At 40.1% G+C, this 16,905-nt stretch overlaps 1 protein-coding gene across 1 annotated transcript; it reads left to right on the top strand.

Annotated features, from left to right (window-relative positions):
• Positions 1-3,182: 3,182 nt before the first annotated feature.
• LOC135511713 (transmembrane protein 221-like) lies at positions 3,183-7,524 on the top strand. The gene is made up of 3 exons (XM_064933187.1): positions 3,183-3,710; positions 4,311-4,396; positions 6,498-7,524. Exons 1-3 carry the CDS (start codon positions 3,415-3,417, stop codon positions 7,028-7,030), a joined length of 915 nt encoding a protein of 304 aa, XP_064789259.1. The 5' UTR covers positions 3,183-3,414; the 3' UTR covers positions 7,031-7,524.
• The last annotated feature ends 9,381 nt before the right edge of the window (positions 7,525-16,905 follow it).

Here is a 16,905-nt window from a genome sequence, read left to right as displayed (position 1 = left end):
AACAGCATTAAGCCAGACCTTTACCCCAAACCCCCAACCTTTAGCTGCTCTACAGTTGTCCTACTGTCTTCAAGATAGAGTCAGACAATCACACGCAGAGAACATTTCTCTTACCCCTCATTGCTAGTGAGACCTGCATCGGTACATTTAAAAAAGTATACCTGAAATACGCTTTGGTTTGTAGAGCTTTTTGGGTGTTGTGGGATTTTACATGTGCTTATAGCCTATGCTTCAGAATCGAACAAATACAACAAAGTTTTGTTGCATAAAATCAAAAAGGTATTCTATTTGTTTACTATATCAAAAAGACCATCCATGTACTTAAAGACACTTCAGAAAATGGATGTGAATTTAATGACCCAAAGTGGCATAACCATAGTCTTTATGAATGATGGACATTAATAGTAGGCCTCTTTAATGTACAATAATGTTTTCAAAGGTGAAATGGATAAAGGTTCCAATAGGGGCCTAAAGGGAAAGGTGGGCGAGTGCACAGCGCAGTAGCCTCAAACCAACAGAGCAACAGCAGTGCGCTGTCTCTGGGTATTTCAGTGTTTTTTTCCAAGGCAACTATTGAAAAGTTAATTGGGGGAGAGTTCAAGGATGAAAGAGAGGCCACTCCATTTCCAATTCTCAGGAACTCTTTGGCTTTTGCCAGAGAGGAAGGGGCGATGGAAGAGGGTTCACTCCTGTAAAAATCCTTCCATGATACAACAACTCCCATCGTTAGGGCAGAGACAATACCATATTGTCATTATAACTGTGCATACATAGCTAAGTGGTCTCAGAGCCACTCGGCTATGTCCCAATGGGGCACCGGACTATCGCTTCTCATCATCTAGGACGCAGTGGTGTAAAGTACTTAAGTAAAAATACTTTACTATTTATATTTTTGACCATTTTTACTTCACTAAATTCCTAAAGAAAATAATGTACTTTTTACTCCATACATTTTTCCTGACACCCAAAAATATTCTTTACATTTGATTTGCTTAGCAGCACAGGACAATGGTCCAATTGACGCACTTATCAAGAGAACATCCCGTGTCATTCCCAGCCTCTGATCTGGCGAACTCGCTAAACACATATTGATTTGTTTGTAAATTATGTCTGAGTGTTGGCTATCCAAAAATGTAAAAAACAAGAACACGGTGCCGTCTGGTTTGCTTAATATAAGGAATTTGAAATTATTTATACTTTTACTTTTGATACATAAGTATATTTTAGCAATTAGATTTACTTTTGATACTTAAGTATGTTTAAAACCAAATACTTTTCGACTTTTATTCATGTGGTTTTTTACTGGGTGACATTCACTTTTACTTGAGTCCTTTTCTATTAAGGTCTATTTTGTTTTAGTCAAGTATGACAATTGTTTACTTTTTCCACCACTGTCTGAACGCGATAGTTCAGCGTCCCATTTCGAAATACAATAGCTGCAAGGCTCTGAGACCACCATCTGTGGGGACGCACAGATGGAATACGCACCTCACTACAATTCCCAACCAATGCGTCTCCGGTACACATCCTCTATTCATTTGAATGTATGGACAGATGGAGAAATTGATTGAGCTGTGCTGAGAGTTAGAAAAGTAGGCTACGAAAGTCAACCGTCCAATATTCTAGAACACTGCCGTGCATACATGTACATGTTTTGGACTATGATAAACCCTTATGAAGCTCTTGCATGAATCACAAAACAATAACCAATGTAGACACTATTTAGTTCAGCCTGGTCTCAGAGAAAGCATATTATATGTTACTAAAATCTGTGAAACTCTGTTTAGTATGATATGCTACATTAGGCTATGTTATTTGAGACATTTAGTATGAGAAGGGAAAGGTTGCATGTTAAAATCTCATCACGGACAACTTTAGCATTTTACCTAATTAGCAACTTTGTAATGATTTACTACTTTTTAGCTACTCCTTAGCATGTTATCTTAGCATGCAATGACTTAGCATGTTAGCTAACCCTTCCCTGAACAATAAACGTAACCCTTTAATCTAACTCCTAACCTTAACCCCTAGCCTAGCTAACGTTAGCAACAGCAAATTGGAATTCATAACATTTGATATATATTGCAAATTTGTAACATATTGTACGACTTGCAATTCATAAAATATCATATGAATTGTAATTTGTAACATACTGTAACAACCCTGTTTATAAGCGCGGAAATCGACTATGCCGCACGAGCATGCTTTTGCGGCACAGTGGATAGAGCGCCGGACCTCGGGCTAGAAGGTCAAGGGTTCGAGGCCTGCTCCCTGCCTGTTTCATTACATTGGTGTCAGAAGTGGGATCGGACCTTGCATTCATGACAGTGCGTGTGCTTGGCCGGTGAGCGCGTTCCTGTAAGACATAGAGTCGCGAGGATGCGCTCTTTGAAAGGAGGGAGTAGTGTAAGGACCCTGGGTTTATAAGCGTTGAAATCGACTCTGCCGCACGAGCATGCTTTTGCGGCACAGTCGATAGCGCGCCGGACCTCGGGCTAGAAGGTCGAGGGTTCGAGGCCTGCTCCCTGCCTGTTTCATTACAATACTATGCGTCCTACAATTCATATGACCACTATTACATTGGTTGGCCAATTTAATGTAACCTAATGTAACATATACTAAATGGAGTGGCACAGGTTTTAGTAACATATACTAAGTTTTGCTCTGTGACCAGTTTGCAGCCAGCTGTTTATTGGGATTAATTTCCAGGAGGCTTCTATTGCATGATTTACAGGTAATGCCTAATTATAGAGGTTAAAGGTATCGAGAACTGATTAATGTCTTTTGGTGGATCCTTATTCATTTTCAATAGCATTAAACTGCATCAAATATATAACTGTAGCCTAGACTAACAAATATAAATAAAAATCATAGACCTGGTCAAAAACAAATACATTTTTTGGACCAATGTTTTCTTCACATTTCAAATGTATCTGAAGTTTACATTCAAAGCGCACTACTGCAATTGTTTTAACATGTTTAACAAATGCATTCATGCGGGGGTAATTCATGTTTAGGAAAGGAAAGTGAACAGTTTTCTAAAGTTTGCAAACAGTTTTTCCTCCGGCAGTGGACTGCTTCGGACGAGCATTTAAACACATTGTTTTGGAGAATCCAATTGAAAAATCCATTGTTGTTGCGAAGTTTTTAATCCGGGGATTTTAAAAACATCACATGCTCGGTCGGGGATCGGGTGCTTGTGCCCAACACGCAAATAACACGCACATTCTTTCAATCCCAGGTTTCTTACTTTTTCCTATTCACAATTGTTTCAACTCTTTACTGATACAGTATATGGCAAATTGAAGAGGTTGCGAAAGATAACGCGTGTACGAGGATAAAGGAGATTCCGACCGGGATAACTTTTTCCAAAGATAGGGGCGCCCATGTCAGACTGTGATTTATAGCCCAAATATGCGGTACGTTTATAGCCAGCGGTCTTTGATGGTCCTGTCTTCATTGGGGATCCTATCTGGGATTATGTCTCTGCTATCGGTCATTTTGATTTTCCAGATACAATCACAACAGATTGCTGTGAAGGAATCACCCCCCAACATCTCCATCGTGCCAACTAATGTTTGGGCAGTGCTTATGCCTGTGTCTATAGTGCTCTCTGCTCTCTCCCTCACGCTCAATTTGAGCTCTGTCATGGTCTGCCTTCTGCACAGCTACTTTACAACCGAGATATGCAGAGGAGAAGATACAGAAAGGTACACATTCATCAACATACTTTAAGGATAATGTATTTGTTGTCGGCAAGAATTGTATCACTGATGCACCTGCAGTTTTATTTTGTTGAATAACATGCTTCAATTATATTAAAGTTGGACATTGACAGAAATTAAATTAAGAATATTACATTCTTATAAATTCACCACTTTCCGTGTGTACCAGGTGCAGACAGAGGCTGCTTGACCGACCACTCCTATCTCTGAACTCAGTATAAATTCGACAAACAATAGCGTTCCCTCGTTGTGCACCCAGTGCACAGCCTATGGTCTCAGTGGCCTAGCTCTTCCCCGCGTTGGGTTAGAATTGTGTCTGTGCTTTTTATGACTTTCATATAGATGTAGCTTCTGTGCACTCCAGTGCAAGTAATGACAAAGCATTCTATAAACCAACTAATTTTGAGAAGAAAGGTATCTCATGATAGAAAAATAATGGACAGAAGAGAAGGCCTAATTTGAACCTTGAAATTATTTATTTATTTTGGTGCAAATAAATAATTGTGAACTAATTGAACAATACCCGTCAACATACGATCATGTCATCATTGTCACTGATTGCATTTTCTTCATTTCCTCCCATAGAGCAGACTGGTTCCTATTCCATAGCCAAACTGTCCGACATGTGGCCATTGGATTATTTTGCCTTGGGGTTTCAGTATATTTAGCAGGTAAGACTGACAACAAATGTAAACAGTAAGGGCCATAATGAACTGTTTGGATAAAATTAGAAGAACCTGGCACCACAAACTCATTGGCTATATCATGAGTATCAAACTGCAACACATTTGGTAGTATTTTTTGTTGTTGTTGCCGCTGTAAGATTTAATTTGATATTTTATAAACAATACATACACATACAAACAACATCATACAAACATCCCACCTTCCCAGACCCACTAGCACAAACCCCCATCTCCAGCGCCTGCATCACTTTCCGCAACACGGCCTGAAACTGCACCATTTTGTTTCTTGCCCGCACACTTTTAATTATTTAATTAATAAATCATTATATTTTTCTGTTGTGCTAATGATGGTGGATTGATTTCTATGTTTTTAGTACACGTTTTTTCAAAATGAGAGGAGAATCGCACAACAAATCGGGTATCTCAGTACACCCCCACATGCTATGTCTTGAAATATGCAAACAGATGGATTAAAAGTACATTTACATTGTAATACTTCTGACAGCCGCATTTCTAGCCCCGCCCACAACTTCCGGACTTCATAGCGTTCCCAGAAAGCATGAATTATTGATTAATTATTTGTTTTAGACTTAAGACATGACCTTACCTTGTGCTGTAGAATTTGTGAACTGTGTCTCTTGTATAATAAATGCCATACATTAGCTTCCATTTTCGTTAATTGTAATTTCTTTAGTTATGCTCCAACTTTCCCTCCATCTTGTGCCAACATCAGTTCTTAAATCTTGGTTCCAACAGTTTTTCTTAAGAGCTTGTCAGTGGGATATGCTCTCTGCAAGCTTTTATATATCTTCTCTATCATATGAACTTCCTTTTCTGACTTAAATAAGATTCCCTCAATGTTGCGCTGATGTCTAAATGATTTAAAATCAACATTTTGTGATATGTAACTTTTAAGTTGCATGTATTTGAAACTATCTACATTGGTCAGTCCAAAATTACTTTTTAATTCTATCATGGAAATACATGTATTTTCTGTTACCAAGTAATTTACAGTTTCTATGCATTTACTTTTCAATGTGGGCCAATTTAATCGGTGAATTCTGAAATGCTATCCAAGGATTGCTCCATGGTTTTTAGGGAGTGATATTGCTTCTCGTAGAATCCGTTTCATGTTCTTCAATGTTGTTATAGTGTTCTTAACTATGAAGTTGTTAATGTTCTTTGCTTTATCCTTTGAAAATAGACACGTGAAAACATTCTGGGGATGAGCATGCACATCTTCAATATGTACCCATTGTTACTCTTTAGTGCATTTAATTATGACGCAAGTAAAAGCCTTGGGTCGAGAGTTGAAACAATTCAAAGTCTGGAATATATATTCGGTAGTATTATGAACACTAGTCACCCCACATAACGTCATGTGAAAGCACTTTTCATTTAGCTAAAGCAGATTAATTTATCAGACATTACATCCGTTCAGACCAACTGCTAAACAATAACAGATTGTACCAAATAGAGCTTTGCGTGACCTTAGATTCATTCAGATTTCTACAAATATACTCCAGTTAATTTGCAGCAGAGGCAAAAGTCACTGCTTTCAGAGTCCCTTCAACTGATTGATACACAAGGCCCAAAACAATGGGGTGTTTGACAGACCTGCATTACCGGCATGTCTTAAGGCATGTCCTGGCAAGGCAAAGCTGTTGGCTTTCCATTCCAGTGAATGCCTAGTTCAGGTGGGAGGCAGTGCACCATTGTAATGGAGGGTGGATGACCCCCTGATCCCACAGCTCCCTTTCAGTGGGAGCTGTGCAATTCCATAACGTCGTCATCATATCTCAAAGTTATTCTTCTCTCCTCCCTCCTTTATCACTCCTGGGTCTGTTGTTCTTCAACTGCTGAAAGATGACCAAACATTAGTCATATAGAGGAACATACACACACAAAAAAAACAATGCCAATGCATTACAATATTTAGAGTTATTTATCCCTGGGAGAAAAAGGGACCTGAAAAGTGACCTTTCTCACAGTGTAATAAACTAGTCTTTCTGTACCTGTCACTCTGCGGCGCTCTCTCTTTATGTCAGTCTCACCCTCTCTCTCTCTGTCCCTTTTTCTACTGCAGCTATGTCCATCTACATGCTGCTGGTGTTTGAGGTAGAGACAGGCATCGCCAGCGCATGCGTACTGGCCTCAGGAATCCTGATTCTGCTGGTGATCGTGATTCACTCACTGGTCAAAGCCGCCCGCACCGCCCAACACTACCATGGTGGGGAGCACACTGACACCGTGTACCAGAACCAGCATGGAGAGTGCACCCCTGCCGTCCGCCACGGCGAGCTCCAAGACGGGGACAAACCCAGGAGGCATCGCAACAACTCCCATCTCCACCGACAGTTGTCCTACCCTCCCTGTACTGACCCAAAGCAGCATCACCAGCATCACTCCCCATCCCATGGTCCACAGAGTCACGGCAGTGACAAGGAGGGCTATAGTAGTGGTGGCAGTGGGGGTGGCTCGAGAATGCATAGGACCCTGTCGACAGAGTCGGGGCCGCTGCAGTCTCCGTCTAAGCCATGGAATGGCATTAACAATGAGATGAAAAGCGTGCTGGCCCGCAAGTCAGGGGCCTCCAGTAAAGACTCTACTCTAGTGTGAGATGCACTGCACAAGTCATCGCAGTTAGCACAAGACTAGTTCATTCCGCCCATACGATCTACCGTTCTGAAGAATACGGATAGAATATGGATAGAAAATAGCTGAAGCTATATAAAAGCTCTGAGCTATCCCACATTTCAATACAGTGGAATTGTCATTTTAAAACACCTTTCTTAACATCCCTATTGACTTTTTACACACTAACCATGTTTGATTCCATCACTATTAAGCCCTCTGTAGAATGGTTACTTACTGGTATTCCACTAGAAAATGTTAGGGACTAACTAGCTACAGCTAATGCTTTTGTTGCGATGTGATTATACGATTTAAAGATTTGCTAATAAATGCTTTCATTTTCAAGTGTTTGGTAAAGACCAAGAATGATCCATGAAATATATTGCCAAAACTGTGTATTGCACAATGTATAGAGAAATTCTGTAGTTTCTAGTCTGCATACTGTAAACAAAACATTTTTAATAACTGTGAATAAACTCATTTTGTAAAATAATTTCAATCCATGAGTATGTTGTTACAAAACACCCTGTCCTAAAAGATAAAGTGGAACAGTTGATGTAAACCAGTAGTCTAATAGCACATTCAGGGTCATTCCTTGTGCACTTTTCCAGATTTTCAAGTGAGTGCCTAGAAGTCCTTGTGGCCGAGTTACAGCTAAGTATAGCTTTGAGTGTGATGCCTGAGGCACTATTAACATTGGACTGTCTTTCAGAAGTCCGGAGGAAGTGGATGGGGGATGTGGTGGAGTGTCAGGAGGAATGGGAGAGAGGGGGGGGGGGGGTCACTTCATGTGAGCTGTGTGCATGTGACAGTGTGGGGGAATAAGGAAGAAAACGTAAAACTTTGAGAAACATGAAAATAATGGCAAATAATAATGCAAAGAACGGGTGATGAAAGAAAGGATGATGATTGCAAAGAAAAATAACAAAGACAAGAAATGGTGGCCCATGTCTATGAACAGGTTTTCTTGGCTTTCACTCAAAATAAGTTTATCAGCCTCATCAACACCACCCTTTAGCTTGAACAGGGAAATGTAAAAAATAAATAAATATCCTCAGCTGTGGTGAATGGAGGTTTGTGGGCAATCAGACAAATGAAAGATACACAGCATTGTTACTGTGTCCCAGAGTCAAAGTGAGTGGAATTGGTTGTTTACTGCCTCCTACCTGCGCCCCTGGGAGATGCTGATTTGTAAATTCATGCTGATGGCTGAGCCCATCTCTGCTTTTGAAGTGCAGGCTGCTGTTTGTCATGCTTTCACTGCACTGGAAATGAAAAGATGAATGTGTTAAATAAATACAAGGGTGATTCCATGCCAGCAAAACATATTTTGGCCAATTCTTACATAGAAACTTAATTGGAAGGAACAATGTTTGATATGCTTTTTACATTTTTATCACTAACAAATTGAGAAAATCATGATAAAGTGGCCATTTTGGGTCCTTTTTAGTCTTTCATATGTCACATTAATTTATTCAAGATGATTTATTTACACCCTATGAGGTTGGAATAATGCTATGACATTTAGAAAATTATTACAATGCCCATTTAGTGTAAAAGCTCTTTGAAAAGACCGCCTGAAATTTCAGCCTGTTTTGGTCCATAAGTATTTAACCGGTTGGTTATGGCAATCCTAAATAAGTTCAGGAGTAAACATTTGCTGAAATCACATAAGTTGCATGGACTCACTCTATGTGCAATAACAGTGTTTAATATGATTTTTTAATTACTACCTCATCTGTGTACCCCTCAGTCGAGCAGTGAATTTAAAACACAGATTCAACCAGGGACCAGGGAGGACCAGGGAGGTTTTTCCTATGCCTTGCAAAGATGGGCATCTATTTGTTGATGGGTAAAAATAAAAAAGCAGACATTGAATATCCCTTTGGGCATGGTGAAGTTATTAATTAGACTTTGGATGGTGTATCAATACACCCAGTCACTACAAATATACAGGCATCCTTCCTAACTCAGTTGCCGGAGAGGAAAGAAACCACTGAGGGATTTCAGCATAAGGCCAATGGCCAACACTAACCTAATTTACAAATCAAATCAAATTGTATTTGCCACATGCACTGAATACAACAGGTGTAGACCTTACAGTGTAATGCTTACTTACCCTTGATCAACAATGCAGTTTAGAAAAATAAGTGTTAAGTAAAAATTAAAAATTACAGATAATTAAAGAGCAGCAGTAAAATAGCGAGGCTATATACAGGGGGTACCGGTATAGAGTCAATGTGCGGGGACACAGGTTAGTCGAGGTAACCATTTGATAAGCTGTTCAAGTGTCTTATGGCATTGGGGAAGAAGCTGTTAAGAAGCCTCTTGGACCTAGACTTGGCACTCGTGTACCGCTTGACATGCGGTAGCAGAGAGAACAGTCTATGACTCGGGTGGCTGGAGTCTTTGACAACTTATAGGGCCTTCCTCTGCACCACCTGGTATAGACGTACTGGATGGAAGGAAGCTTGGTCCTAGTGATGTACTGGGCTGTACACACTACCCTCTGTAGTGCCTTGTGGTCGGAGGTCGAGCAGTTGCCATACCAGGCAGTGATGCAACCAGTCAGGATGCTCTCGATAGTGCAGCTGTAGAACCTTTTGAGGATCTGAGGACCCATGCCAAATCTTTTCAGTCTCCTGAGGGGGAAAAGGTTTGTTGTGCCTGCTTCACGACTGTCATGGTTTGCTTGGACCATGTTAGTTTGTTGGTGATGTGAACAACAAGGAACTTGAATCTCTCAACCTGCTCCACTGCAGCCCCGTCGGTGAGAATGGGGGCGTGCTTGGTCCTCTATTTCCTGTAGTCCACAACAGTTTGGAAATGTCAGTGAAGACACTTGCCAGTTTGTCAGCACATGCTCTGAGTATATATCCTGGTGTATTTTTTGCAATATTACAGTGAAAAGAAGGAAGCCTGTACAGAATACAAATATTCCAAAACATGCATCTGGTTTGGAACACAGCGGGCCGAGTGTCTGCGAGTTTTTGCTCCATCCTTGTACTTTATTGATGAATGAAGGTCACTGATTAGTAAGGAACTCCCCTCACCTAGTTGTCTAGGTCTTAATTGAAAGGAAAAAAACATAAAACAGCCCTCCATGGAATGAGTGACACCCCTGCACTAAACTAATTTAGCAAAACGTGGCAAAGCAATGACCTTTTTGTTCTGAATACAAAGTGTTATGTATGCAGCAAATCCAATACAACACATTACGGTGTACCACTCTCCATATTTTCAAGCATAATGGTGGCTGCATCATGTTATGGGTATGCTTGCAGTCATTAGGGACTGGGGAGTTTTTCAGGATTAAATAGAACGTACTGGAGCAAAGCACAGGAAACATTTGAGGAAAACCTCATTCAGTCTGCTTTCCTCCAGACACGGGGAGATGAATTAATCTTTCAGCAGGATAATAACCTAAAACACAAGGCCAAATCTGTGACATGGTGAGGTTGGACCCAGGTGCAGAGAAGAGACCAGATGAGGAATCAATGGTTAAGGATAAACATAATAGTTTACTAACATTGCTCTTCCATATATTTCTATTCCTTTACTAGATTTACACTACCATTCAAAAGTTTGGGGTCACTTAGAAATGTCCTTGTTTTTGAGAGAAAAACACATTTTTGGTCCATTAAAATAACAACAAATTGATCCGAAATACAGTGTAGACATTGTTAATGTTTTAAATGACTATTGTAGCTGGAAACAGCTGCTTTTTAATGGATTATCTACATAGGCCCAATATCAGCAACCACCACTAATGGCACATTGTGTTAGCTAATCCAAGTTTATCATTTTAAATAGCTAATTGATCATTAGAAAACCATTTTGCAATTATCTTGACATATACAGTGGTTCCTCCTTTAAAAGTTGTGAGTTTACACCGCGGGACTTAGGGGTACCCAGCATCACGGCTTCATTGCTCCAGACCACTGCAAGAGCACTCATTATGCATTTGGGTCACAATGTTTTTATTTGACCAGTCATGCAAAGTGGTTCCAATGATGAATTTGACCTGAGCCATCCGTCGCTGGTGACATTCTCCAGCAAAAATGGCTGACAAAACATTACAGTGGAAGCAAATATAAGTAATTAGAAAGGTCATAACGGGTCAAGCAAAAAAAATGTATAATTGAGAGGAATATGTTAGTTAATGTTTGTTAATATCTTAGGGGCATAACATTTCCACACCCTGATTGTAGTGTAAGTGAACTTTCAGTTGAGCGTACTTGCACTTTGCCTTCTCTACAGGTAGTTAATGCTGTTGCTATGCAACCTCTTGCTAGCTATTTCGCATAACAAATGACTAGTTAGAAATGTTTCGATTTTGGGTGTGTTCTTAAATCCAATCGAGTGCCAGCGCTCATAAATTCAGAGTGTTGTCCGTTTGTAAATTCAGACCGTTTCGCTCTCGGAGTGCACACTGGACTTTTGGACTGAGGAGTAGGGCTGATTTGAACGTTCTGGCCTTACAACGGCAGTCAAGTACCCAAGCTAACGTTGGATAGCTTGCTAGCTACTTTCAGACACAAATGAGACCACTCTGACCATTTTACTCGTTCTATCAGAGCTGGTTAGGCAGTTTTGATGTTAACCAGAGCGTTGGTGACTGTAACTGTGCTGCTGGAAACCATTTAATTACGTTTTTTTTGCCAACCTTTACTGACACCGATCATATTCAACGGATGTTGAGCACTCATAAATTCATTATTCTGCGTCTCTGGGGAGACTCAAACGAGAGTGCTCTGAAATCGGAGTAGATAGCCAGAGCGAATTTACGAAAGCCCCCGAATGTCCATTGAGAACGCACAATGACTATACCATTTAGCTAAGCTAAGAATGACATGAATAATCAAGTCAATAAACATTGGGTAGTTAGCCTATAGTTAATATACTGGCAAGTTTGATGTATAACTACTAATGTTAGGTACATAGCTAACATACCGGTACATACCGCTGTAATGATATGCTATGTGGTTCGTAAGGACAGTGTAGCTAACAAATTGTCAGCCAACATAACGTATACGATAACTTATTTGAAAAGTCATTACTTTATTACATTGAGTAGAAAGCTACCGCGAGGACGTGCTCCATCGACTCTGTGGATTAAGCATGCTTTTGGTGCCAAATCGATAGCGAGCTGGACTTCGGGCAAGGAGGTTGAGGGTTCAAAACCTGCTCCCTGCTTGTTTCATTTGAATTCGTGTACAATTATAAGTATGACCATATAGTATTAAGTATGACCAATATATTTGGTTTATATTGCCCATTCATTGTCAGAGACACAGTAGTACACTGGGACCCAAAAGCAAAATCAGTGCTCTAACTCCCCCTTGGTCGTTAGGGCAAATCTGGTCTGTGATTAGGAGGTTTTTTCCACACCTAGCTTGGCTATTAGACTATTCTTTAGTTAAGGTTGAATAGTCTATTCAGCTATTAGCCCCCCTCCTCAACTTGCAACAAATTGTTACTCCCATCTCATTCCTCACCCCCTTCCATGCGTCATTCTCCACCTGAGTGGCTCGCTTGTGGGCGTGCTGGCGGGATATGGCAGCATCTTCGGTTGTGCGGAAAGAATTCTGCATAGCAAATTTATATGAAGGTCTGGTTATTCACAGGCAAATTGTTATATGATATGGAGGTACATTTGTGTCTTTTTGACGAGCCAAATGTTTTTTTATTTTCAAATTTAAAAAAAATTGATCTGAAAGCAAAAACGATGCATCAAAATAAAATATAATGTTTTGCTATCAAATATTTTGTAATAGAGCGCAAAACGTTTTATTCCCAAAAAATGTATTTGAAAACAAAACTCCAATTTAATTTCGCTATCAACCACGCTCCATTTTGGCAATTTTTGGAAAATTACTTAATGGCTTTAGGAGCTTCTGATAGGCTAATTGACATCTTTTGAGTCAAACTCAGTGCCTCTTTGCTTGACATCATGGGAAAATCAAAAGAAATCAGCATAGACCTCCACAAGTCTGGTTCATCCTTGGGAACAATTTCCAAATGCCTGAAGGTACCACGTTCATATGTACAAACAATAGTACGCAAGTATAAACACCATGGAACCACGCAGCCATCATACCGCTCAGGAAGGAGACGCGTTCTGTCTCCAAGAGATGAACGTACTTTGGTGCAAAAGTGCAAATCAATCCCAGAACAACAGCAAAGGCCCTTGTGAAGATGCTGGAGGAAACAGGTACAAAAGTATCTATATCCACAGTAAAACGAGTCCTATTGTCACGGTTGTCCTGCTCTTCATCTGAAAAGGAGAGGCGAGAAGGATCGGAGGACCAAAATGCGGCGTGGTATGTGTTCATGATGAATATTTAATAAAAGAAAGCACTGAACACTGACTACAAACTATACAAAACCAATAAAAAAATAACGACCGTGAAGCTATAAATGAGACCTGTGCTGACACAAGCAACTAACATAGACAATCACCCACAAACAAACAGTGAAACCCAGGTTACCTAAGTATGATTCTCAATCAGAGACAACTAATGACACCTGCCTCTGATTGAGAACCACACTAGGCCGAACCTACAAATCCCCAAATCATAGAAAAACAAACATAGACTGCCCACCCCAACTCACGCCCTGACCATACTAAATAAATACAAAAACAAAGGAAATAAAGGTCAGAATGTGACACCTATATCGACATAACATGAAAGGCCGCTCAACATGGAAGAAGCCACTTCTCCAAAACCGCCATCAAAAAGCCAGACTACGGTTTGCAACTGCACATGGGGACAAAGATGGTACTTTTTGGAGAAATGTCCTCTGGTCTGATGAAACAAAAATAGAACTGTTTGGCCATAATGACCATCGTTATGTTTGGAGAAAAAAGGGGAAATCTTGCAAGCCGAAGAACACCATCCCAGCCATGAAGCACGGGGGTGGCAGTATCATGTTGTGGGGGTGCTTTGCCGCAGGAGGGACTGGTGCACTTCACAAAATAGATGGCATCATGAGGTTGGTAAGTTATGTGGATATATTGAAGCAACATCTCAAAACATCAGCCAGGAAGTTTTAGCTTGGCCTCAAATGGGTCTTCCAAATGGACAATGACCCCAAGCATACTTCTAAAGTTGTGGCAAAATGGCTTAAGGACAACAAAGTCAAGGTATTGGAGTGGCCATCACAAAGCCCTGACCTCAATCCTACAGAACATTTGTGGACAGAACTTAAAAAGCGTGTGCGAGCAAGGAGGCCTACAAACCTGACTCAGTTACACCAGCTCTGTCAGGAGGAATGGGCCAAGATTCACCCAATTTTTTGTGGGAAGCTTGTGGAAGGCTACCTGAAACGTTTGACCCAAGTTAAACACTTTAAAGGCAATGCTATCAAATACTAATTAGGTGTATGTAAACTTCTAACCCACTGGAAATATGATGAAGGAAATAAAAGGTGAAATAAATCACTCTCTCTAATATTATTCTGACATTTCACATTCTTAAAATAAAGTGGTGATCCTAACTGACCTAAGACAGGAAATTTTTACGAGGATTAAATGTCAGGAATTGTGAAAAACTGAGTTTAAATGTATTTCGCTAAGGTGTATGTAAACTTCCAACTTCAACTGTACATACACACCGTAGAATGATAAATCATGCAATTATTATTCTTAAGCTAACCAAAAACATTTATCTACAAATGCCTGTTCTCAACATTTTCAGTTTAATTCATTGAACTTTCTTTCATGGCAACTCATATGCAGGCCATGTCCTATTTTGTTTCATTTCGATATATAATCATATTTCACGTGTAACGGTTAGCTTTTTTTAACAGAAGGATGAAAGAACAGAATATGTCTCAGGGAAGGCTATTCTGATATGTCATATGAAGAGTTACCGTAGACAAGAAAGTCAGGGCCATTAAGGCATGGATGACCCATGCGGGCTTTTCTTGTTCACATTGATACAAATCATAAATTGATAAAGTACTAAGATGTATGTCTCCATCAAATATAAGTTATTTTAACTTTTTGATTCTTACAAATTTTCAATGATGTATGAAATTGGAAATATTTTTCATCAACTGGTAATACGTAAATAATGAAACAGGTTAATTCATGGCGGAAGACCACAGGACCACAAGGATTAGGGCCCCCCACCCCACCCCACAAAAGCCTTTTCTTTCTCTCTGTTAGAGTGGAACGCTTATGGAGAGATGTTTGGAGTGCTGTGACATGTCAGTACTACAAATTGCTGCACAGTTTGGAGGAAGAAGGCTACCTTGACCTCTCAAATTCTTTCCACCTCTTCTGTGTGGGATATGTGTTCCTACCTCGTCTGCGAGCAGCTCTGCAGCATTTCAGAGTTGGAATTATCACCCTTTTAAGTACAGAGGCGAACCTGACCCCTCACCAGTTGTTGCCTTGCACTACACAACTGATGATGATGATCAGGTCCAATGATCAGGTTGTCATCAAGCTTCAAGTGGTATTTATGTATTCATTTGTGATCTGGTAATGTAAAAGTCTAATGACATTATCTTGTATTGTTTGTCCTCGTGTTTGTTTTTCAGCATGAGTACTCAGTAGCCACTTAGTGTGGACACCAGGTGAGACTACACACAGATTCCTGTTGAATAGTCTCTTTAACTAACTTATTTTCTCAATATCAGTTGGTCTCCTTCACTTCATCCCCCTTCTCCCTAAATCCTATAGGTTATATCAGCTGTGTCGGTGAACCCCTCTCGCATCTGAACTGGCTGACACAGACGGCACAGCATGATCATAGGTGAGAGGTCACTTGGTCGGGTCAACAGGAAGTATTATTAAAGATGCTTTACATTGACATACAGGTAGATGTAGTAATACCAGAGTTAATGATCCAAGGTCAGTTTTGCATTTCACCTCCTGTTGATTATGATGACTGACTGTGTTAGAATAAAAAAACAAAGCTTAATCATGCTCTCTATCCTTCTGCCTATCGTCTGCATGTATGTTTTGATGTGAGAGAGGAAGCCAGTCCCATCATCACCACCTCACCTGCTCTTAAGATAACCTTCCAGCCGACTGGGAGCCCAAGGCTGGTTAGGAGACACTGCTAGAGACACGATGTAATTGTGATAAAGTGAGAGAATATTAGGGTAGCACTGTAAGTCATTAATCATATGCTGTCTTCCCTGCTCCTGTTTTACCGCTTTCCTTTTCTGTCTTCTATACCTCTCCCCATCTCTCTTTTTATAATGCACACCATATGTGTATTGAAGTACAGATTGAACTTTTATTTATAATGTATGTATTTATAACACCTGGATAATGAACTTTCAATAAAGCGTTTCACATTCTCCACTGGTAGAAAATATCTAATTGAAATAGTACACCTATCCTGTGCCCTCAGATTCATGCAGATGAAGGGAGTTAGATATGCATAGGAAGTGTAGTGTACCGTTTTTCTTCTGTAAATATGAATTACAAATCATCCTTTACTTAAATCATGTTTCTAGTCTATTGCATAGTTACAACGTGTAATCATTGATGTCCCAGGAGCAGGAGTGGTAAACACTGAAGTCTATGATTGTAATACACACAGTACATGCAGACACAGCATCATTCAAAGAATGGCGTTTGATTCACCTGGTATTGGATATGACTGAAAAAGAATGTCTCAGAGATTCATCCCTGAACCGCACCTTTATTTGCCCAGGAAGAGTCCATGATCAGTGAATATATTCAATGTGTGGATCTCATGCGTGGTAATAACTACAGTGTATATTATAGTGTGTATATTGGACTTAGATCCTTGGCACAATAAAGTTATATTCTACTCAATCCATAGGCTTCATTAATGCCATTCAGACTGAAGTTGATACAACTATGATAGCTGAGC

The sequence above is a fragment of the Oncorhynchus masou genome, chromosome 24 (genome assembly GCF_036934945.1).
Source record: "Oncorhynchus masou masou isolate Uvic2021 chromosome 24, UVic_Omas_1.1, whole genome shotgun sequence".
NCBI lineage: Eukaryota > Metazoa > Chordata > Actinopteri > Salmoniformes > Salmonidae > Oncorhynchus > Oncorhynchus masou.
Note: the sequence above shows the minus strand (reverse complement) of the source record. Positions and strands in the feature narration are given on the sequence as shown.

Bases quoted from the DNA above. Each gene is read 5' to 3' on its own strand.
- LOC135511713 (XM_064933187.1), top strand. From the start codon at position 3,415: ATGCGGTACGTTTATAGCCAGCGGTCTTTGATGGTCCTGTCTTCATTG. The intron at 3,711-4,310 runs GTACACATTCAT...TTCCTCCCATAG, and splicing joins AGAGGAGAAGATACAGAAAG to AGCAGACTGGTTCCTATTCC. The intron at 4,397-6,497 runs GTAAGACTGACA...TTTCTACTGCAG, and splicing joins GGTTTCAGTATATTTAGCAG to CTATGTCCATCTACATGCTG.